The 20,284-nt window shown below is 52.6% G+C and overlaps 7 protein-coding genes across 14 annotated transcripts; 3 read left to right on the top strand and 4 right to left on the bottom strand.

The window, feature by feature from the left end:
• Positions 1–972: 972 nt before the first annotated feature.
• H257_02406 lies at positions 973–3,357 on the bottom strand. Of its 2 annotated transcripts, XM_009826022.1 has the most exons (4): positions 2,686–3,357; positions 2,490–2,601; positions 1,821–2,393; positions 973–1,751 (listed from the first exon to the last, which is right to left on the bottom strand). In XM_009826022.1, exons 1-4 carry the CDS (start codon positions 3,311–3,313, stop codon positions 1,175–1,177), a joined length of 1,890 nt encoding a protein of 629 aa, XP_009824324.1. In that variant the 5' UTR covers positions 3,314–3,357; the 3' UTR covers positions 973–1,174. The 2 variants fall into 2 exon arrangements, with proteins under 2 accessions (XP_009824324.1, XP_009824323.1); XM_009826021.1 differs by having other exon boundaries at positions 973–2,393.
• A 603-nt stretch (positions 3,358–3,960) lies between these two features.
• On the top strand, positions 3,961–6,270 carry H257_02407 (hypothetical protein). Of its 4 annotated transcripts, none has more exons than XM_009826023.1 (10): positions 3,961–4,499; positions 4,547–4,682; positions 4,770–4,813; positions 4,858–5,032; positions 5,086–5,224; positions 5,299–5,476; positions 5,537–5,642; positions 5,692–5,807; positions 5,885–6,026; positions 6,103–6,270. In XM_009826023.1, exons 1-10 carry the CDS (start codon positions 4,041–4,043, stop codon positions 6,183–6,185), a joined length of 1,578 nt encoding a protein of 525 aa, XP_009824325.1. In that variant the 5' UTR covers positions 3,961–4,040; the 3' UTR covers positions 6,186–6,270. The 4 variants fall into 4 exon arrangements, with proteins under 4 accessions (XP_009824325.1, XP_009824328.1, XP_009824327.1 ...); XM_009826026.1 differs by having other exon boundaries at positions 3,966–4,499; positions 4,547–4,678; positions 4,766–4,813; positions 6,103–6,262; XM_009826025.1 differs by having other exon boundaries at positions 3,966–4,678; positions 4,766–4,813; positions 6,103–6,262.
• H257_02408 (hypothetical protein) lies at positions 6,271–7,672 on the bottom strand. Its single transcript, XM_009826027.1, has 4 exons — positions 7,540–7,672; positions 7,332–7,483; positions 6,920–7,280; positions 6,271–6,816 (listed from the first exon to the last, which is right to left on the bottom strand). Exons 1-4 carry the CDS (start codon positions 7,600–7,602, stop codon positions 6,385–6,387), a joined length of 1,008 nt encoding a protein of 335 aa, XP_009824329.1. The 5' UTR covers positions 7,603–7,672; the 3' UTR covers positions 6,271–6,384.
• Positions 7,673–9,342: 1,670 nt separating this feature from the next.
• Positions 9,343–12,761, top strand: H257_02409 (hypothetical protein). Its single transcript, XM_009826028.1, has one exon. The coding sequence runs from the start codon at positions 9,373–9,375 to the stop codon at positions 12,691–12,693; it is 3,321 nt and encodes a 1,106-aa protein (XP_009824330.1). The 5' UTR covers positions 9,343–9,372; the 3' UTR covers positions 12,694–12,761.
• Positions 12,762–13,413: 652 nt separating this feature from the next.
• On the bottom strand, positions 13,414–14,625 carry H257_02410 (hypothetical protein). The gene has a single exon (XM_009826029.1). The coding sequence runs from the start codon at positions 14,602–14,604 to the stop codon at positions 13,696–13,698; it is 909 nt and encodes a 302-aa protein (XP_009824331.1). The 5' UTR covers positions 14,605–14,625; the 3' UTR covers positions 13,414–13,695.
• Positions 14,626–15,515: 890 nt separating this feature from the next.
• Positions 15,516–18,883, top strand: H257_02411 (hypothetical protein). Of its 4 annotated transcripts, XM_009826030.1 has the most exons (7): positions 15,516–16,379; positions 16,464–16,757; positions 16,805–17,407; positions 17,938–18,150; positions 18,196–18,253; positions 18,300–18,457; positions 18,534–18,883. In XM_009826030.1, the coding sequence occupies exons 1-7, from the start codon at positions 15,573–15,575 to the stop codon at positions 18,828–18,830; spliced, it is 2,430 nt and encodes an 809-aa protein (XP_009824332.1). In that variant the 5' UTR covers positions 15,516–15,572; the 3' UTR covers positions 18,831–18,883. The 4 variants fall into 4 exon arrangements, with proteins under 4 accessions (XP_009824332.1, XP_009824334.1, XP_009824335.1 ...); XM_009826032.1 differs by having other exon boundaries at positions 17,938–18,253; XM_009826033.1 differs by having other exon boundaries at positions 18,196–18,457.
• A 510-nt stretch (positions 18,884–19,393) lies between these two features.
• H257_02412 (hypothetical protein) lies at positions 19,394–20,191 on the bottom strand (the record flags this gene model as incomplete). Its single annotated transcript, XM_009826034.1, has 1 exon — positions 19,394–20,191. One exon carries the CDS (start codon positions 20,189–20,191, stop codon positions 19,394–19,396), a length of 798 nt encoding a protein of 265 aa, XP_009824336.1.
• Between the last annotated feature and the right edge of the window lie 93 nt (positions 20,192–20,284).

The following is a 20,284-nucleotide window of genomic DNA, read 5'->3' on the forward strand; positions in this document are numbered from 1 at the left end:
CGAACAACGTGACATTGAGGACGGCGGAAAACGCGCCGCCGCGGAAGCTGTTGAGCAGCGCCTCGCTGTACGAACGATGGCGGCGCTCTCCTCCATCAAGGTGTGCCTTCGTTGGCCATCAGTGTAAATTGAATGGGAATTATTATAAAGATTGCATGCTGTACTTTATTTGACTATGTTGAACAGTACTTTTGTATATTAATTTAGATTAAAATACTTCCGGATAGCATAGGTCTGGTGGGTGATATCTTGACGAAAAAGTCCTAAGTATTATGATAGGGATTTTTGGGGCTGAACTTATGTTTGGACTTATTGAGACCCCAATAAAACCAACGGGTGGGAGTATAAGTCCAAAATTGGTCCTATCTAAGGGTTATCCGTATAAATCAGACCTTTAAGTCTGACGAGTGGAGATGCTCTAACTTCTTTATTACTGAAGCAATTTCAACGCCTCTTTCGAATAATATTTCTTCAGACTACACTTGAAGTGCGTTGCATTGACGTGATAAATAGCCAGGGTCACCGTCGCCTTCTAAATTTGCGCGGAAGATGTCGATGGAAATCAACACCCAAAATGTGTTAGTAGGTGCTAGTATCTACTAAAAAATCTGATTCGGCTTCACTGATTGGCTATAATTACCATTAACACATCGTTTTATTGGATGGCCAAGGTTCATGAATTCATCAAGCGACTTGCCCAAGGCATGAACTTCTCCATCGATCGACACACATCGTTCTCCACCATCTACTCCGCACAACACAACATATAATCCTTCATTAAAGCCCTTGTGTGTTATACGTCTTATTTGAGTGAAGTAAGTGAACGTTTTAATGACAAAAGAAGCCTCAGTAGCTGAAAGTCCGTGCCATTTTGTCAATATTTCATGCACTTTTTGCCCAAAATTGGCGTAAATCAGTTCAAATTGAATATAAGATCATGATCTTTCTACGACTATTTTCGAAACTGTCAAATTCCCAATATTTCATATTTATATTACAGTTTGTATGACCCTGGTATCATCCCAAAAGGCCCCTACAATATTAATAATTAGTAATAGTAAGTAGTACTACCTGGACAGTCGTGCAGGAAGGTTGGTTGGAGCCCATCATGATTACTTAAGTCTACCGGATGGGGTCCCCGGTATGTACCCCACGACGATACTATTAAATACTACTACGGTTTCTTCTTCTCGGGGGCAAAGCAAGGGAACGGTCGCAAGTTGGGCAGGGCGTTCATTTTGGCCATGGCTTCCATAAACAGCTTGTTGGGGGTGAGCCAGTCGTCGAGGAGGAGCCCTTCGGACGTGAACGCCTTGCGTCCGGCGCTGGGAAAGTCGTAGGCCGACTCGGGGTTGATGCACCACATGTACCCCCCCGAGTACCCGTCGAGCATCATCTCCTGGATCGTGAAGTCCACCGTGCGTCGAATGGTATACTGCGGGTGCTCGTCCTTGGTGTACAGCCCGCCAAACTCGCCCACGACGATCGCGTACTTGCGCTTCTCGCGAAGGTACCCAAACATGTGCTCCATCGTGATGTGGATGTTGGTTTTGAGCGTGTCGTCCGGCAGTTCCGTGTACGACGCATACCCTTGTCCGTCCGCGGCGCGCACGACGTTATCATAAAAGTACGGCTGCGGGGCCACGGCCGTCGAGTAGTAGTGCGGCGACCACACGAGCTTGTCTTGGGTTTTGAGGGTCACGGGCACCGTGTCGGCATCTTGCAGCCGTCCACCCCACCAGTCAAAGTACCTACAACCACATGGGATGTAGTAGATATATCGATTACGACGACGACTATGTAAATATCGATAGTCGTACGTGATCTTCCCGACCGTGTGCCCCATGGACGCACTGCCTTCGACAAACGCGAGCCAGTTCTTGCAGCCAGCATGCATGCGATCGCCAATCAACTTGGCGCCGGCCACCCAATCGCACTTGGCACTGGCCTTGTCCGACGGCCCCCACCCGCAGTCGTTGGGCTCGTTCTTCAAATCAATGCCAATCACGTTCCAGTACTCGTCCGAGCACAGCTCCGACGTGAGCATGTCAATGGCTTTCAAAAAGTCGTCTTCCGATACATCTGCGTTGAACCACGACCCCGTCGCCCCCTTGGTCGTGAGGGTGTGCATGGACAGCAGCACCGTGATGTCGCGGTACGCCAGCGCTTTCAACACCGACTTGAGCAGCTCCATGTACCCCTTGATGTTGATGGCGCGGTTCGTGTCCAGATTGATAAGTCGCTTGTCGGGCGCCGTGTTTTTCAGAATGGACTGGGCGCACAACGGCAGTCGGATGCTGTTAAACTTGTGGCGATGGAGGAACGCCGCCACTTCGTACACGGTCGTGCCGTTCTGGTCGTTTTCCCACAGCCCAAATGGAATCGCGTGGCCGCTACGAACGAACGATGTGTTGTACCGTGTTTTATATGTCGAAATAGACAACATGCCAACTATGATTTGTCAATACGGATATGTGAAAGTAGCGTACGTTTCCATGCCAAACCAATTCGTGCCTTTGATCGCCACGGTGACTTCGGTGCCGTTGGCCGCCACGGCGTACACGCGGCCGTTCTTGCTTTGGTAATCTGGCAATTGGCATTCTACAAGAGGGACCCACTATTAATCTCGAACGGACTATGTCTGTGACGATATATGCATATATGGTGAAAACGCATTGTACGTACTTCGTCCCGTCGAGTCGTACGTCATGGGGTTGCCGACTTTGCCGTCAGCGTCCACCAAAACACTGTCGTCCACGAGGCCGTCTTGGATCGCGCGGCGCCGCTGCTCGCGGACCAGGACATCCTGACGGCGCTGCAACGACGCGTTGTACGACTGCCGCGCGCCGAGGGAGATCGCGACGACAGCTGTGGCCACGACCACGCCCAGGAGAAGCATCCCAGGCCACCGCCGAAGCTGCCCCCTGTAGTCTCGCTGGGCCTCGGGCCGCTCGAGGGTCGCAATATTGACCAGCTTCATCTTTTCTTTCGACGGGTTCAATGTGTCCATGTCTTCGGTGGATGTCGATCCGTCGTCGTGCATGCTGAACTGATGGTGGTGCACGTACGTGCTTTGTCGTCCGCTGAACCGAGACGGCGACGACGGCATCGGGTTGAACACGTTGCTCGGCCGCGCCATGAGGACCGACCCGCGCTGGGATTCCCGCGGCAGCGATGCGCGGCGAAACGCGTCCGGTTGAGTGATACTTCCCGAGCGTTCCGATTGCGTCAAGCTGTCGTCTCGATCCTCGTCAGTCCTTCCCGAGCGAAAGATCGTCACTTCGTCGTCCTGGGGAGCGCCGTGCTGGTGCATATTGCTGCTGGCACGAGTGGAATTGAGATGGCGAGGGGGTGAAGGAGATTGTGATGCTGATGGCATCACACGTGACACACTCGTCGATGCCCATTCAAGTGACCGGAAATATACAATTGCTAATATTTCAGCCAATCAAACGCTCGTATAGCAGTCATTAGTGTCACTGGAATCGACAATGCCGTTCTTTGAGCCTAGAAAAAGGCCGCCAGAGCCAGGACGGTGAGATGTGGCTACCGGTACCTTGCTTCCAGTGCTTTCAGGTCAGCAACACACAAAAGCCCCAGGCTTTAGATCGCTCAGCACGAGTCAGGTATGTAAAGCGACTTGGGGGTTTGACAAGCATTAACTGTAAGTTCATTTCAAAGTGGTTCTGAGACATGCGATCACGATGGCGTGGTTTCGTGACAAATACGAGCTGACCAATCAGATGCGCTTAGTGAGATACGAATTGCACTTGAAATTTGTATGAGCTTCTTGCCAATCAAGGCGTGGGGAACGTACACTGGTACTTACTTACCTCAAAGTAGTACTATTAGTACTACTACCTATCGGTACAGTACAGTATTCTACTATTTGAATTGCTAGTACTACTAGTACGGAGCTGTGAAATGTGGAAGTTTCATAGTACTACTACCGTAGTACTCCAAGTATCCAACTATAAGTCGCACCTTTCATTAAAGTTACCGACCTGCTTACTGTCAACAACCGCAACCTGCCAAGCGTCATGCAAGTCCAAGTGCAGGACGATGTGTTGCCGGCGCAAGTGGAGCAGAGCCCGTTGTCGGCATACTCCCATGTGGAGGAAGGATCACTAGGTGAGGACGATCGTGACCAGCAGCTTCTTGAATCGATTCGACATCCATGGTACTGGCGGTTGTTCCACATTGCCGAAGGCACGGCAACCATTGTCGACACTGACGGACGCAAGACTCGCCGGGCTCGTAGCTCCGCCAACTCCCTCGAACATCCCATCGTCGCCAGTTTGGTGCTTCAGTTTCCTTGGATTGGACTGTCGCTGTTGTACTTTTCCGTGTTTGAACTCATGACGTCGTACTTGACGTCGAGGGGTGTGCACTACTTTGTACCTCGGTACATGCGTGCGTTCCTCACATTCGCGCTTGCCCCCCTCGTCGGCGCCGCGTCCGACCGATGCACGGCGAAAGCCGGTCGCCGCAACCACTTTGTACGTCCACACTGTCCCCCTTTCCCATGAAGACACATGCTGTGTAGTTGATGCTCGCCACACTCAAGTTGGTGATTTCCGTCATGTTTCTCGGAGGTTCATTGTCCATCTTTGGCGACCACCTGTTTCTCTTGTCCATCAACATTGCCGTGATCATCTGGGGCACCGTGTCCATGGAGGTAGGTAGGTACCTAGTCTACAGTACTACGTACCACCCCTTCACTTTTTCCAACTAAGTCCAACTCAAACATGCGGCTATGTTGTAGGTAGCAGTCCGAGCACGGGTGTTTGACGAGATCCCCAAGGAATACCAGGTACTCGAACCCCTTGTAATGCACAGCAAGCATCACGTTGGTAGGTGCATGCCCATGCATGTGGATCCATCTGGCACAGCGTGGGAGTAGCGCTTGGGATGGTGCTGGTCGGTGGCGGGGCCAAGGTCGTGTACGGCGACCAAATCACCGAGGACGTGATGCTCTTCACGTGTGGCATCGTCGTCACCGCGATCCTCGTGACCGTCGGCGTGTCCATGTGTACGCTATCCCCATCCAAATGTGCTGTCTCTAGTATATCCCTCCCTATGTAGACTTGAAACCCGAAAATATGCTGTACCAAGAACGCAAGCATGTCGTGTCCGTCGAGCGCTTTTTCACTGAAGTGTGGGATGTGATTACCGGCGCGCCCATGGAAATCAAGCTCATGTGTTTGCTGCAATTGATTGTCTGGTATGCCGTACTAGTACTAGTACTAGTAGTACTAGTGTCCTTCTCGAACGAGGTTGACCAATGGACGTGCGTAGGATGGCGTGGTTTGCATTGGACAATCAAAAGTACAAGTGGTGGGCTGAGACCGTGTTTCGGGGGTGTCCGGTGCTTCAAAGCAATGCCACAAGTGCTGACGGCGTGGGCTGCGATGGACATGGCGTGGATTTGTACATGGAAGGACTGGACATGGCGCGGCATGCAGTTCAAGGCCTCGTACGTCGACTGCGTATTATTTATATTGTATCATGCTGAAATATATATATATATATGTAGTCGGCAGTCGCGTTCACGTCAACTTTGACGTTCTTTTGGTGGATACCGCGAAACCCCACTGGCGCGTCGTTGAAACAAGTCAACTTGACGTACATGACCCTCGGCGGTACCGCCTCCTTCACCTCTTATCGTCATGCCAATGAATCTGGATCTAGTCGTGATGCTCGTGGTGGCGGTGGCGGTGGGGTCGGCGTCGCACGCCGTGTCGTTTATAGCGTTTGTGAGCTTGGGAGGGTACTTTGCCACTGTGAACATCCTTCCGTTTGCCATGGTGCGTGCTGTGAATTCATATATATATATTGTGTGGAATGATCTTAATGTATAACAATCATGTTGTTTATACCCTAGACGGGAATTATTGCCAAAGACTTTATGGACGCGACCGACCGGTTCAACAACAACGGGTTGTACGTGGGATTGCTCATGCAGTTTTCATGCTGCGCCAAGTTTGCCGTCGAAAACTACAACACAACGTCCATCTCGTCCCTTGGTAACTAACTATCCCTACTACTACTACTACTACTACTACTAGTACTACTACTGCTGAACTAACTGTTTCACGACAGGATCGGACAACATATTAGCGTTGCCCTTGCTGCTATTCGTGGCGTCGACTGTATTTACGTACTATAACAAGTACGACGTTTAACGGACGCCGCGTCGTCGATAATGTAGTTGCCTCTGCTCCAATCGGAATGATTCTATATATATACAATACTACTAGTATATAGTAAGCGTTGATGTTTTCATTTGAGCAGCACTATCCGTGGATACTTTGTTTATGATGTACTACGTAGTAGCGCATTGTATCGTCGCATAAGAGGGGGTTGTACTACATTGACGGGTAGCTAGCACTGGAGCAAATGCTCCTTCAGCCCCGCGCGCTGGCGGTAGCTGTTGCCGTGCGCCAAGTAATCGGCATACGATACTCGACCCCCACTTAGATGTCGCTTGGTTGGGGACGTGGCTGGCCACTCGGGGCGCTTATTTGGGGGGTACCTCCGCCACCGCGACCACTTGGTTTCGGTGGACTCTCGACGGTTTATAGTGTTGGTCGAGGACCGGCGGCGGTTCAGTTGAGTTTGAAGCGGCTTGGCGGTGAAAGACATGTTGCGAAAGTACCCAGCAATGAACGTGTCAAAGTTGGTGTTGTCGTCCGTGTTGGAAATGGACGGAGGCTCCCCGTCGTGCACCAGCGGGTTCTGGACTTCGTTTTTTCGCTCAATGTACAAGTGCCGCGGGGGGGTTAAGATCAGCGCATTCAGAAGCATCTTGGATTTCTACATATAAAACCACAATGTCGTCAAATATCATACACGGACTCGCCAAGTATCGTGTAGTAGTATCGATAGAGAGAAGTATTATCGTTGCCGACATATGTACCTGGTGCCACAGATGCTCCCCCAGTGTTTTCCACTTTGTTTTCACCCGAGGGTTGCCCACCGTCTTGGGGGGCGGCGGGGCGTCGTCCAGCAAGTGCGACACAGTCAGCTCGGAAATACTAAACGACCGCGATCGTGTGTGTTTGGCTGGGGTGGTGGGATGGGGGCTTGCCTCGTTAACTGTTGAAGTCGAGGGGGGATGGGACTCGCCCAGAGTCAACATGGTGAGGGAATGCGACCGAACGTGTCGCCTGGACGGGGGGGCTGGTGTCGCGAGGTCCACCGCAACGGGAGCCGCAGGTGGGGCACCCCGACGTGTGGAAAGTGGTGGCGGAGACGGCGGTCGCGTCGTGCGTTGAGCTCTGTGGTCGTGGAAGTTGGTCAGCAAGTGGCTAAACAATTCATGGGCGTACCTGCAGAAGTCCCGACCGTAGCGTTTGTGCAGGGAACGCCTCATGTTGATGGAGGGCGGCGTGGATGGAGGGGGAAATGAGCAGCGAACGGCGTATGACTGAGGGCTGGCATCCCCTTCCGGTTTCGGAACGTAAGTACTTCGGTACCCAATCTACCAACAAGGGGCAATGGTAAGCACGATGGGCGGCAGAAGGGGAACGTCCGTACCAACACATCTCGATGCTGGAATTGCGTCGACGGAATCAAACGAGGACGAGGTGGCTGGTCCATGAAGGGGAAGGAACCTGCGACGTCTATGGATGGGTTGCCAGTAGCAACAGCCAGTCAGCTACTGCATCGGTACGGTGATGTGTATTTTTAGCGCTCGGTCAGAACGGGTATTATAAACGGTCAGGTATGTACTTGCACGCGATGAAGGTATTTATTTCCATGTAACATCATCGTGTGCCAATCCGCAATGTGATGCTTGTCGTGTCACAAGGCAGTGGCGAACTCAAGAAGCGAAGCTCGGTTAGAGGTCGATGAAAAATGCCAAGCATGCGAAAGGACAACCCAAGAAACCATTAAATTAGCCCGTGTGTCGTGCGTGCATCTGTTAATTTCGACGGGGCGATGCTTGTAGTTGCTACGCCATCTGTGATAGGCGAATGCACTGGAGCCCACTCACGCTGTCAAGCTTTGCCATACAAGCGCGCGGTCGTCCACATTCCTTTCACAAGAGCCCAGTAGAGTCGCTAAATCCGACAATTCCTTTGGTTCCTCGGATTACCCTTTGTGGCCATGTATGTTTTGTGCGAGTCTGGTGTTGTGGTTGCGGCACCTCGACAAATATCGTCCATCGATTGGCTGGTTCGTGTCCTTTCTCCACCAATCATAAGCTAGGGATCCCGCCACATAGCATTGCGTGCCCTTGCTTCCAAAAATACACTGCTTTGATTGGCTGCCCGCGATGACGTCGGCAGTATTGCGTTGCGTATTCCTCGGTGCAAGGTTGTTGTACTGCGTAATCCGGGATGCGGACCAGATCGTGTGGCTTTGGATGGATTGCCTCGTCACGCCGTACGCTTTGGGTACAGTTGCGGCATCAACAACTGACCTTCAACCATGGGCTCAGCAAAAACGCCTTCTTCGATCATCCAATCCTCCCACAACAAATCAGAGCGATGACTCGCCTACATAAGCTTACACAGTAGTAATCCATTCCTAGCTGCATAGAAACACAAGGCACCAACACACCAGAGGACACAGTTCGCGCCATTGCCACTTACGACAGGTTAAGTGTGCATTTAACGTCACCGACGTCACTGGAGCGCTTCCATCACGAAGGCATTGCACAAACGTTGCATCGGCCCAGTAGATTTGGGCTGCAGTAATTACGGCAAGCAGCTCAACCTGTGGTGGAGAGGTGTCGTGCACACGCTTCAACTTCAAGCGCCGATTACCTAATCAAAGTAGGCTCCAACGATTTTATCGAAATGCACCCATGTTAGCAGTGCACTAAAGTTCCGGCATCTGGAGGAATGCATTGAAACAAGAGAATTCGAGGGAAATCCCTCTGGTGCAAGTCGAAACCATCTCTGATTGGCCACTGTTGTGGCGTGGGAGTGTTTGCAACCGGTCTGTCGCACTCCGCCAAGGCGCATTTTCGCCGCAGCGGGCGGCGACGTGACTTCCGACGCCTCGTTCTCTGGATGTACATGTCGTGGCCTCGTCATTTCCACAGTCGTCGATGAAGATAATTGTAATCTATCGTGGACTTCCGTCTAGAGCGCATGAAGTGACCTACAAGCTGAGATCCATGCATGGATAGTGCCCAACGTCAAGATGTTGCGGAATGATGTCATCGGCGAGTGGTGGGGGTGCCGAAAATCCTGTGATTTGATTGGCTAAAAATCAACTTGGCGACACGTCAACTTTGAAGCCAGGACTTCCGTGGGGGCCAGGGGTAGGGTTGTTTCTGATTGGCTGATGGATTTACCACCGCGCAAAAGATCTCTCATTTTTCAATTTGCCTCCGCCAGCACAAATAGTCTAGGACTCATGTCGGCCAAGGCGATTCGCGAATACGACGGCAAGCGCCTGCTGGGCAAGTGGCTGAGCGACTACTCCAGTGGGAAGCATACACTGGAGAGCCGCTTCGTCCAAATCACCCCCGATATCTTTGACGCCAAGATCCCCACGGTCACGTTCGACTCGATTGCGCGCGAAAACCCGTGGTTGTTGCAGACCAAGCTTGTCGTGAAGCCCGATCAACTGATCAAGCGCCGCGGCAAGGCCAACTTGCTCCTGTTGAACGCCACGTGGGACGAAGTCAAGCAATGGATCAAGGAACGCATGAGCCGCGAAATTCAAGTCGAAGTCGTGAGCGGCATCTTGGACCATTTCATTGTCGAACCGTTTGTGCCCCATGCCTCGACGGACGAGTACTATTTGTGCATCCAATCCAACCGCGAAGGCGAACAAATCCTGTTTCACCACGAAGGCGGTGTGGACGTGGGTGATGTCGACGCCAAGGCCCTCCGCTTCCAAGTCAACTTGGAGCACACGCCCACGGAAGGCGACATCGTGGCTTCCTTGTTGAAGCACGTGTCGTCGGATCGTCAAACCATCATCGCATCGTTCATTGCGTCCTTGTTGGCCTTGTACCGCGACTTGAACTTTGTGTACATGGAAATCAACCCGATTGTCGTGGTGGGGGACAAGATCATTCCGTTGGACATGGCCGCCAAGTTGGACGAAACGGCGAACTTTTTGTGCGGCAGCAAGTGGGGTGAAATCGAATTCCCGGCCCCGTTTGGCCGTGCCAAATTCCCCGAAGAAGCGTACGTCGCCGAATTAGATAGCAAGACTGGCGCGTCCCTGAAGCTGACCATTCTGAACCATCGCGGTCGCGTGTGGACGATGGTGGCTGGCGGCGGTGCGTCCGTTGTGTATGCCGACACCATTTCCGACTTGGGGTTTGGCCACGAATTGGCCAACTATGGCGAGTACTCTGGCGCGCCGTCCGAGGCCCACACGTACCAATACGCTCGCACGATCCTCGACCTGCTGACCCGCGAACACGATCCTCGCGGCAAAGTGCTGATCATTGGCGGTGGTATTGCCAACTTTACCGACGTGGCTCTCACGTTCAAGGGCATCATCAGTGCCATCACCGACTTCCAAGACAAGCTCAAAGAACGCAACGTGACCATTTGGGTTCGCCGAGGGGGCCCCAACTACCAAGAAGGGCTGCGTCTTGTGCGCGAAGTGGGCGTGTCCACTGGCGTGCCCATCCACGTGTTTGGTCCTGAAACGCACATCACGGCGATCGTGCCCATGGCGTTGGGCCTGATCCAAGCGCCCGAACCGTTGAGCGGCGGCTCCATCCCGTCTCCTCCTGCCAAGTCCCCCCCGCAACCTTCGCCGATCGCGTCGCCCCAATCCACGAACAAGAAGACCCTTGCGTCCGACACCCACGATGCGGCGACTTCCCCGACTGCGGCCACGTCCACCACCTCTGGCGTCAAAGTCATCCAAGACGAAGGCATTGTGCGCATGGAATCCAACACCAGATGCATCGTGTACGGCATGCAGCAACGCGCGGTGCAAGGCATGCTGGACTTTGACTACTTGTGCAAACGCGACACGCCGTCCGTGGCGGCGATGATTTTCCCCTTTAGCCAAAACCACTACCTCAAGTTCTACTGGGGCACCACCGAACGCCTGATCCCGGTGTTTCAGTCCCTTGAAGAAGCCGCCAAGAAATTTCCCGACGTGAGTGTCCTCGTCAACTTTTCGTCGTTCCGGTCCGTGTACTCGTCGACGATGGAAGGGCTGGCGTGCAGCGACACGATCAAGACCCATGCCATCATTGCCGAAGGCGTGCCAGAATCCCAAACGCGCTTGATCATCAAGCGCGCCAAGGAGTTGAACGTGGGGCTCATCGGGCCCGCCACCGTCGGCGGCATCAAGCCTGGCTGCTTGCGTATCGGCAACACGGGTGGGATGCTGGATAACATTGTCCAGTCCAAGCTGTACCGCCCTGGCTCCGTCGCGTACGTGTCCAAGTCGGGCGGGATGTCGAACGAACTGAACAACATCATCAGCCAAACGTCGGACGGCGTGTTCGAAGGCGTGGCCATCGGCGGCGACAAGTACCCTGGGTCCACGTTTATCCAGCACTTGCTGCGTTACCAGCAAAACCCGCAGGTCAAGATGATGGTGCTGCTCGGCGAAGTGGGCGGGACCGACGAGTTTGAAGTGTGCCGGGCGATTCAAAGCGGCGTCCTCTCTAAGCCCGTGGTCGCGTGGTGCATTGGCACGTGCGCCAAGATCTTCCCCTTCGAAGTGCAGTTTGGCCATGCCGGCGCGTGCGCCAACGGCGAGTCCGAGACGGCCGAGGCCAAGAACGCCGCACTGGCCCACGCCGGCGCGATCGTGCCCAAGAACTTTGACCTCTTTGGCCACGCTATCCGCGAAACGTACGACAAACTCGTCGCGTCCGGTGTGCTCGTGCCTCGCCCAGAGGTGCCGGTGCCGGCGGTGCCTATGGACTATGCGTGGGCTAAGAACTTGGGGCTGATCCGCAAGCCAGCCAACTTTATCTCGTCCATCACGGACGACCGTGGCGAGGAGCTGACGTACGCGGGCATGCCGATCTCGGAAGTGTTTGAGCAAGACTTGGGCGTGGGAGGCGTGCTGGGCTTGCTCTGGTTCAAGCGAAAGCTGCCGCCGTACGCGACCAAGTTCATTGAGTTTGTGCTCATGGTCACCGCCGACCACGGCCCCGCCGTCTCTGGCGCGCACAATGCGATCGTGACGGCGCGTGCCGGCAAGGACTTGATCTCGTCGCTCGTGTCTGGCCTCATGACCATCGGACCCCGCTTTGGCGGTGCGTTGGACCAAGCCGCGGACATGTTCACCAAAGCACATGACTCTGGGCTGTCGCCGCTGGACTTCGTCAACAAGATGAAGGCGACTAACCAGCTCATCATGGGCATCGGCCATCGCATCAAGAGCACGACCAACCCCGACAAGCGTGTGACGATCATCAAGGAGTTTGCGCTGAAGCACTTCCCCGGCAACAGCATCTTGAACTACGCGCTCGAAGTGGAGAAGATCACGACCAAGAAGCGGTCGACGCTCATCCTCAACGTGGACGGGTGCATTGCCGTGTGCTTTGTCGACTTGCTGCGCAACTGCGGCGCGTTCACCCAGGAAGAAGCCGACGACCAAATCGCCGACGGATGCCTCAACGGGCTCTTCGTGCTCGGGCGGTCCATCGGGTTCATTGGCCATTTCTTGGACCAAAAGCGGTTGAAGCAGCCGTTGTATCGTCATCCGTGGGACGACATCTCGTACATGAGCGACAGCCTGTAAACACCATGTATCACATTATTCAGTTCTTAAAAAAACTAAAAACAAAAGCAATTATTGTGAAGTCGCGATCAAAATGATATATACGCTAAACCTTCTGATTAGCTAAGTTATATATACTTGACCACTGACATAATTGGATTAACGGAAAAAACCAGTAAATTACCCGATATCAGAGAATGGCCCGACACACTTTTCATGACCAAATTTATTTAATTGCATATAAGCTAGTGAATATATTTCAGAACGATAATAGAATTACGTGTCCTACTAATTCGAAGGATAAAATTAGTGGATTCACAGTCAGGCTAAAATAGGGCCATTAACTGATAACGAGCCAATTTATGGTGCACTTGAAGGAGACCTCCTCGTAGAATGCAGTTTTCTCGTCTCTTAGGAACGGGATTTCAATTATGAAAAGTGCTGCATGAAGCCGAAAGGTTGGGCATTATTCTGGTTATTTAATCGGCTTAAAATGGACTTCAGCTTACGTTCAGTTATTTCGATTTCCACTTCTTAAACTGTCCCGTGCATTATAAGCTGGCCATCTACGTTATCCTGAAATTTCACAATTTTGACTTTGACGGCAATACCTTGGTGAAGCATGTATCAAATTCTTTAAAGCTTGAGCATAAGATGTAGAGCGTTCAATCGTCTTTCACGTCATGATTGGAAGTACGTTGAATTCGTCATAGTTGTTGAGAAATCGAAAACAAGCTAAGGGGTCGATTTTCGGGCCATATATTGGTTTTTTACGTTAGCGAATACCGTCGATTCGGGATTCACAATTTGATGGCAAGATAGATATGCGATAAAATAGGTCACCACATACTGTAAATCCAGAGCTTTCATTTGTTTCGCCAAACATTGATTGCCCTTTCAGTGCGACGCTTATTGATCTTGGAATGATTGGCTTGCGGTGATTCGTTCTTCTGCATTCTTGCTATAATTTACAACAGGCAACCATCCGACGAAACGTATCAAAACTCGTCATGTTTTCAAAAGTCATGGCACATGACTGAGCCGCAAAATGGCCTTGCGGAGTCGGGCGCGGTGAGCGAACTTGTTGACGCCGATCTCTGTGAGTGCTCGGTCGACGTCTTCTTCGTCCAACAGACCCAGGTCCTTGATCGAGTGGAAGCCTTGGGTCTCAAAGCTGCTCGCGTAGCTTAAGTACTCCATGCTCTTGTGGCCATCGATCTCTGCTAGCCACTTGCGCAGCCGACCGCCTTCCAGCGACGACACTGTCCCCTCTGTCTGGTTGTTCGACCCATCGAGACTCAAGAGCTCGTCCACCGACATCTTTCGGATGTCGGAGGCTTTCAGCGCCGTCGTGCATTCAGGATCATCGTCAACCGGGTTGTTGCTTTCGTCGTCGTCGAGCCCGTCTTGGTTGCTCGGCGCAACGTCCTTGGCCTTCTTCTTCCCCTTGAGCTGTTTTATGTCGTCGTCCACTTCCATGCGTCGATGCTTCTCGTACTCTGCTTTTTGAATGCGACGACGCAACTCCAACGTGGCATTTTCGACTTCAGCGTCGCGGATGTTGACCCGTGAGTCGTCGTGGTACAAGTTGCTTAAGAGGGAACGTTTCTGGTCTTGGTCGAACTGCATCCGTCGCACGCGACTGAAGCAATTGCCGAACGCACCGGCAATACATGCTGGCGTGGCAGCCACCGCGCCAGGAACAGCGTTAATCCCGCTCCACATCGTTTCTCGCGACGGAATTGAGTTGATAAGCTTGTCGTGGATTACGTCGCGGCTTGGAAGTCGACTCCACACCGAGTCCTCCTTGGGTACCCCGGAGGATGGGATACTTGTCCACATGGCTTCGTCCATGTCGCTTGATGTGCTCTTCAGGTGGTGAATCCAGGTCTGTCCAGCCAAATGCGATGCCCCTATGGCACGTGAGGACATGCAAAATGGAATCTAATCAAGATCTTCCAAAGTGGAAGAAACGGTTGAGGATCGACTTGGTCAAAATAGTCAATTAGTTGCCTAGTACTACTACTGCTTACTACAATAGTACCTACTCCGTTTCTTTTTTACTGTATAGTGCCAATTTACGGTTTTTAATATACTGTTCATTTGGTTTGGCCAATGAGAGTTACGAAACAAATATATTCAGCCAATCAAAGCAAAACCCTGCTCGTCCAAATTGCATCAATGTAATTGGTGGATACCTACGAATCAAACTCTGAATACGACACACTGCATCCACTTAATTGGCGGAAACTTCAGCTAATCAGTTCTATGTAAAATGGGTGCGACTACATTAATGGTTGCTATTCTGTCTCTTGTGAGCAAATCGCTTCGCTAAATTATCAGGAGGATCAGAACGAACAACCGCTTTCGGCAGCCAATAAAAATTCGCTACTTGGCCCCAGGGTCACTGTGATGGGCCAAATTTCCTCAATAGTGTTTACTTCGTAGAAAAAAAAGCACTTCGTAACTGGGTAGTACTACGTAGTAGTACTATCGCTTATATCATCCGGATAACAATCGTTGGCATTGAGCTGCGTTCCGATGAAACAGCATATCCCATTGTTAGCACGAGGTCACGGAAACATTTGACGCGCCCTGTCCATGTGGCTGTATGCGAAAAGGATGACGATGAGACTCCTCAAAACGAATACTACGTAGTATTAGTATACTAGTGCATACTAGTATCATCTCTATCGATGTATCCGGAGTTTTGGTTGCTGATATATATTAAATGTGGAGGGTCATGAGGTAGGGTATTGAATGTAAGAGGTGAAATGCAATACTTCACCATGTATACTAAAACCAAGAGTATGGTTTGGGGTGCAGGGTTTTTCAGAAACCCAAAAAACACACAGTACCTTTGAGTTTCGGCAACCCCAAGTGGCGGCGCGCATTGAGGCATGGCGGCCATCTCGATCGCAAGGGACAGTGACGCTCTTGAAAATGCCACGAGACATGCTCATGGCACAGATGAACGACATGACAATGAGGCTAACACGTCCGACCAGTCTCGCTCGCCTAACAGTCCATTCGCCGACCGAACGTCGGTGTCGTCGCCTGCAACTTCTTCGTCGACAGGCGGCGGTGTGCCACCTCGACTCATGCGAGCGAGGACGCGTTCGTCCTCTTCTGTTTCCATCAAAAGTGGTGGGGACGACGACATGGACGACGCCGATGATGGGAACCGCTCAGATTCCTCGATTGTCTCTGCTCCCGCAGCAACAGCAACGACCTTGGCCAAGAAGCCATATGTGATGGGCACGGCCGAAAGCAATGGTTTGCGGCGAACGGTGAAAGTTGTAGTGCAACGAACGACGGACGTCGAGCAACGATTGCCCCAAATGGTGCACAAGATAGGGGTGATTGTGGAAACCCCGCGCCATCCAAACACGTGGTTCCGTGTGCGGTTCCGCAGCGGCAAGATCCATACCTTCCGAGCGTCGGGGCTGAAGCCATTGAAGGAAGCGCAAGCGGATGGAGACAACGTGGACCTGAGCGAAATCCCCGACGACCAGGACCTCGGTCCTCCGAGCGACGACGACCATGAGTCTGGGTCGGCCCCACCGCCGCCGCCTCCACCGCCTCCTTCCGACGACACTAGTCGCTTTGAAAAGCACGACAAGGTCACAATCAAGCTTGTGGACCCGACCAAGCGCGAGCTCTCGGACCTTCGCGTTCATAATGGCAAAGACGGCGTCGTCCAAGAGGTATAACCACATCCATCGAGATCCCGATCAAGAGGATTATATTGTACACGGAGGATGACATATTTGACATGTATTTTTTATTAGGTACTTGCACAGGGCGGGTACAAAGTAGCGTTGAGCGGCGCGGGGACTCGGAAAGACGAGTCAACAGTCATCTTGGTTAAGCAAGCCAAGCACCTGCGGCGGTCGAATGCGGACGACGGCGCCGCCAACAACGTCGACAGCCACGACGAAAGCGGCGCCACCGCCATGTCCGACGACGAGGACGAGGTGACACCGTCCAAGGCGATCCCGGCCAACGACATTGACGAAGGGTCGGACGGGGACAACGAAGAGGAGGAGGAACCGGCGGACGAAGAGCCGAGTCGGCCTCGCAAGGTATGTATATATATATATAGCTAGTTGAGGTTTACGCTACGATGTAGGCCAAAAAGAAGGAGTCGGGGTCGCTACTGTCGGACTTGGACACGGACCTGTGGATCGGGCGGCGGGTGCGCATCAACGTAGGCAAGTTCTCGGGACAGGCGGCGCTCGTGCTCAAGTCGGGCAACGGATGGGTTCAGCTCAAAATGGAGGGCGGCCACGAAGCCACCGCCAAGCGCGCGTACGAGCTGACGCTGCTCGAGACCCTCTCGGCTATTCAACTGGCGCCGCCATCCACCGCCGCCGCTTCGGACAACAAATCCGAGCCCGACAACGACGTCGACATGGAGGAGGACGCCGAGGACAGCGGGTCGGAGCATGGGCGCGTGGCGGGCAGCGGACTGCGGCGGCGCGGCCATTATGCGCAGTCGTGGATCGAGCGCAAGGTGTACTTGCCAGGGAACCACGGCACGGGTATCGTCAAGAAGGCGGACCGCGACGTGTGCACGGTGGAGGTGGAGAACGCGAGCAAAAGCATCAAAGTGTTCAAGAAGCAGGAGCTTGTGCTCATCGAAGACGACTTTACGATCACACAGCACCGACACCACCGCCGCCCCAACAAGGCGGCCACCAAGCTCAACCTCCCCGACGGCGTCGTGTTGATGGTATGTGAAACCCAATACTATTGTATTCCTTTTTACCCTAAATTTGGTTGACTTTTGGGCTGATTCGTTGCCAACTCGATCGATCGATCGATTGTTTGTCCTGACTTTTGTATGGGATCGTCCAGAATCACACTAATTTCAGTCACACACTAATTCAGTATTGCATTGGTCGAATGTGAGTGGATTTTTTGATTGGCTACTTGATTCGTGTTGTGGGTTTTGATTGGTCGATATATCGATTGTATCTGCCGATGTATTTGGTTCTTCTGCTAATATTTTGACCACCCAAACACTCCAATTTCGAAGAATCGACTTTAGACAATACCATGATTGACACTATTGTGCTTTCGAGTGAAATGTCATTGTGTTGTGGTTTCTCGTTGGAATTTAAGTCGATTTGATTGGCTACTTCAGATGAGCTCAAAATTATTAACCAATCAAAACCCATTTCTCAATGAAATTCAACCAATCAGATCGATTGTGGATCAAATCGACAATACAAATGGTTTTATTTCATTGGATGATTGTAGGGCATCACCACGCAACGGTACACGTTGTTTCAAGACCAAGTGAAGAAACATGTGACACGGCGGCGCGATAAGATCAAGATGCGACCGAATCTGATGGAATGGCAGTCGACGCTCGACACACGGCTGCACACGTCCGTGGCCGCCGACGACTTGGCCGACGTCATCGACTTGTTCGTTTTGCCTTCGTGCGCCCTCTGCGGCGTTGAGAAGCAGGTACATCGAGTCATCGCATCAGCTAGAACAACATTCACGTGATAGGAACCGGATGGGGCGTGCTGGAATGTGCAATGTCCGCGCTGTCCTGTGTTTGATGCAGGTAAGTGTCGACTAGGACGACGACATTGCATGATGCATTGTTCTAGATGCGGCCAACGGAGTGCGTGGGTGCAGCAGACTACCCCTCAAACCATTGACCGACCGGTATGTGTCGTTGAAAGCTCAAATCCCCGATGTCGTCGAATCCTCCTTCTCGACGGCAGCACCCCCAGAGCCCGAAACCACCACGTCGAATCAACAACCGGTACACGATGAGCTATGATATATATAGCTGCTAAACACTAGCATATCGGACAGTGTATGATGACCTCATGATGCAGGATGCTGCCGCCTCACGCAAACGCAGACGAAAAGACTCCCTGTCTTCGACTGTCGATGTCGACGACAAGGACGGGGTGCCGCCACCCCCATCACCTGCACCACCCGTCCAAGCAGGTCCTAGCGCATGGAGGTCCGAAGAACCTGGCCTGCCGCCACATGTGGCGCCTCTCAAGGTTGAAGCGCCGATGGAGCCTCCGTCCATGACACCTTCGCAAGGGTCGCCCTTGCCGTCGTCTGGTGCCACAATGCCTACGTTTCGGCCAGCGTACGAAAGCGTGTTTTCCAAAAAAATGTAGAAATCACATTTTTTCCAAATCTAATTCAGGTTGTTTTCATTTTTCTTCCAAAATAAATTCGCCAAAACCTGGCAAACTGGTAATTTAAGGTGACGTTTAATACGAAGCTCCAGGTTGTTTTCATATTTCTTCAAAATAAATTCGCCAAAACCTGGCAAACGGTAATTTAAGGTGACGTTTAATACGAAGCTCCAGCTTATTAATAATAATTTTTTTACAGAACTGTAATGGTATAGTAATATTCAACCTTTTCAAACAAACGGTAGTACAAAACAGGTTTTTTTAAGGTAAAATTCGACCAATTCCAGATGAATAATTCCTCCGTTAACCACGACGATAGCAACAACCTCATGAGCAACCATGCGGCGACGCACAGTAGTCTCCTCGTACGATGCCTCACCGCTCCGACTGGAGGGTACTTCCAACCTTCGCGTGAACTTCCCCCGCTAGACATGATCGAGGAATCATGCGTTTCGGCGTGCAATCGCGGTGGACTCCGCGTGCAAGTGTGTCTAGCAGCGGACGCCGCTGCCCAACTGTTGCAAACGATCACACAACCCACGTTACACAAGGTGCACTTGGTGATCCTCCGCGTCGTGGCTACGTTTCCAATGGACGCTCTTTTGAAGCTTCTGCGCGCGTTGCGTCAGATGAGTCGACAGCTCTTCCTGTGCGTGTTCTCGCCGCACATTACGGACCACCCCATGCGGCGGTATCGATGCTTCACCGACGGTGCGTCCATGGTCACCAATTCCGTGGACGCGTTGACAAGCGTTCTGCTCAAACTTTCCGCCGAAGAAGACGCAGAACTTGCGATGTCGAGCTCGTCGACTACGCGGCGCCACCAACACTATGCATGCCCTTTCTGCGGCAAGTCCGGTCTCACGGAAGACGCGCTGTGGATCCATTGTCCCCTCCATCACATCAACGAGAAGAACCGAACGGACCTCCCCTGCCCCATATGCTTGGACAAGCAAGGCAAGTCCTACCGCGGGTCCACGCCTTTCCAAGTCCACCTTCACAACGCGCACGGCCCACCTGGCCGCGGCGACCTCCCCAGCGAATTCCGCAATCCCGAGTCCACTTTGTACTGCTTTGCGCTCGTGGTGTGTCGGCATCCCGTGACGAAGCATTTCCTGTTGGTCCAGGAGTTTGCATGTTCGGGCTACTGGCTGCCCGGCGGTCGCGTCGACGCCGGCGAAACCCCCGAAGCCGCCGCGATCCGGGAGACGAAGGAAGAGGCGGGCATGGATGTGCGCCTCACGGGGCTGCTCAAGCTCGAGTACCACCCTAAGACGGACTCGTCCGGCCGCGAGTACGTCCGCATGCGGTTTGTGTTCCTCGCGGAACCCGTCGACCATGCGCAGAAACCCAAGTCCGTGCCCGACTACGAGAGCGCCGGCGCGTCGTGGTGCCACGTGGACGACGTCAAGCAGCTGCCGTTACGAGGACCG

The sequence above is a fragment of the Aphanomyces astaci genome, assembly GCF_000520075.1.
Source record: "Aphanomyces astaci strain APO3 unplaced genomic scaffold supercont1.4, whole genome shotgun sequence".
In the NCBI taxonomy this organism is placed as follows: domain Eukaryota; phylum Oomycota; class Saprolegniomycetes; order Saprolegniales; family Verrucalvaceae; genus Aphanomyces; species Aphanomyces astaci.

What these genes read in the sequence shown, in the direction of transcription:
- H257_02406 (XM_009826021.1), bottom strand. Translation starts at nt 3,313, where the DNA reads ATGCACCAGCACGGCGCTCCCCAGGACGACGAAGTGACGATCTTTCGC. An exon ending in GTACGACTCGACGGGACGAA is followed by an intron (nt 2,602 to 2,685) that starts GTACGTACAATG and finishes TCCCTCTTGTAG; the next exon opens with AATGCCAATTGCCAGATTAC. An exon ending in AATTGGTTTGGCATGGAAAC is followed by an intron (nt 2,394 to 2,489) that starts GTACGCTACTTT and finishes GTTCGTTCGTAG; the next exon opens with CGGCCACGCGATTCCATTTG.
- H257_02408 (XM_009826027.1), bottom strand. Translation starts at nt 7,602, where the DNA reads ATGGACCAGCCACCTCGTCCTCGTTTGATTCCGTCGACGCAATTCCAG. An exon ending in TACGGTCGGGACTTCTGCAG is followed by an intron (nt 7,281 to 7,331) that starts GTACGCCCATGA and finishes CCACGACCACAG; the next exon opens with AGCTCAACGCACGACGCGAC. An exon ending in GGGAGCATCTGTGGCACCAG is followed by an intron (nt 6,817 to 6,919) that starts GTACATATGTCG and finishes TTTTATATGTAG; the next exon opens with AAATCCAAGATGCTTCTGAA.
- H257_02407 (XM_009826023.1), top strand. Translation starts at nt 4,041, where the DNA reads ATGCAAGTCCAAGTGCAGGACGATGTGTTGCCGGCGCAAGTGGAGCAG. An exon ending in GACCGTCGGCGTGTCCATGT is followed by an intron (nt 5,033 to 5,085) that starts GTACGCTATCCC and finishes CTCCCTATGTAG; the next exon opens with ACTTGAAACCCGAAAATATG. An exon ending in GACGTACATGACCCTCGGCG is followed by an intron (nt 5,643 to 5,691) that starts GTACCGCCTCCT and finishes ATCTGGATCTAG; the next exon opens with TCGTGATGCTCGTGGTGGCG.
- H257_02411 (XM_009826030.1), top strand. Translation starts at nt 15,573, where the DNA reads ATGGCGGCCATCTCGATCGCAAGGGACAGTGACGCTCTTGAAAATGCC. An exon ending in AGCCGAGTCGGCCTCGCAAG is followed by an intron (nt 16,758 to 16,804) that starts GTATGTATATAT and finishes GCTACGATGTAG; the next exon opens with GCCAAAAAGAAGGAGTCGGG. An exon ending in CCACGTCGAATCAACAACCG is followed by an intron (nt 18,458 to 18,533) that starts GTACACGATGAG and finishes CTCATGATGCAG; the next exon opens with GATGCTGCCGCCTCACGCAA.
- H257_02410 (XM_009826029.1), bottom strand. Translation starts at nt 14,604, where the DNA reads ATGTCCTCACGTGCCATAGGGGCATCGCATTTGGCTGGACAGACCTGG.
- H257_02409 (XM_009826028.1), top strand. Translation starts at nt 9,373, where the DNA reads ATGTCGGCCAAGGCGATTCGCGAATACGACGGCAAGCGCCTGCTGGGC.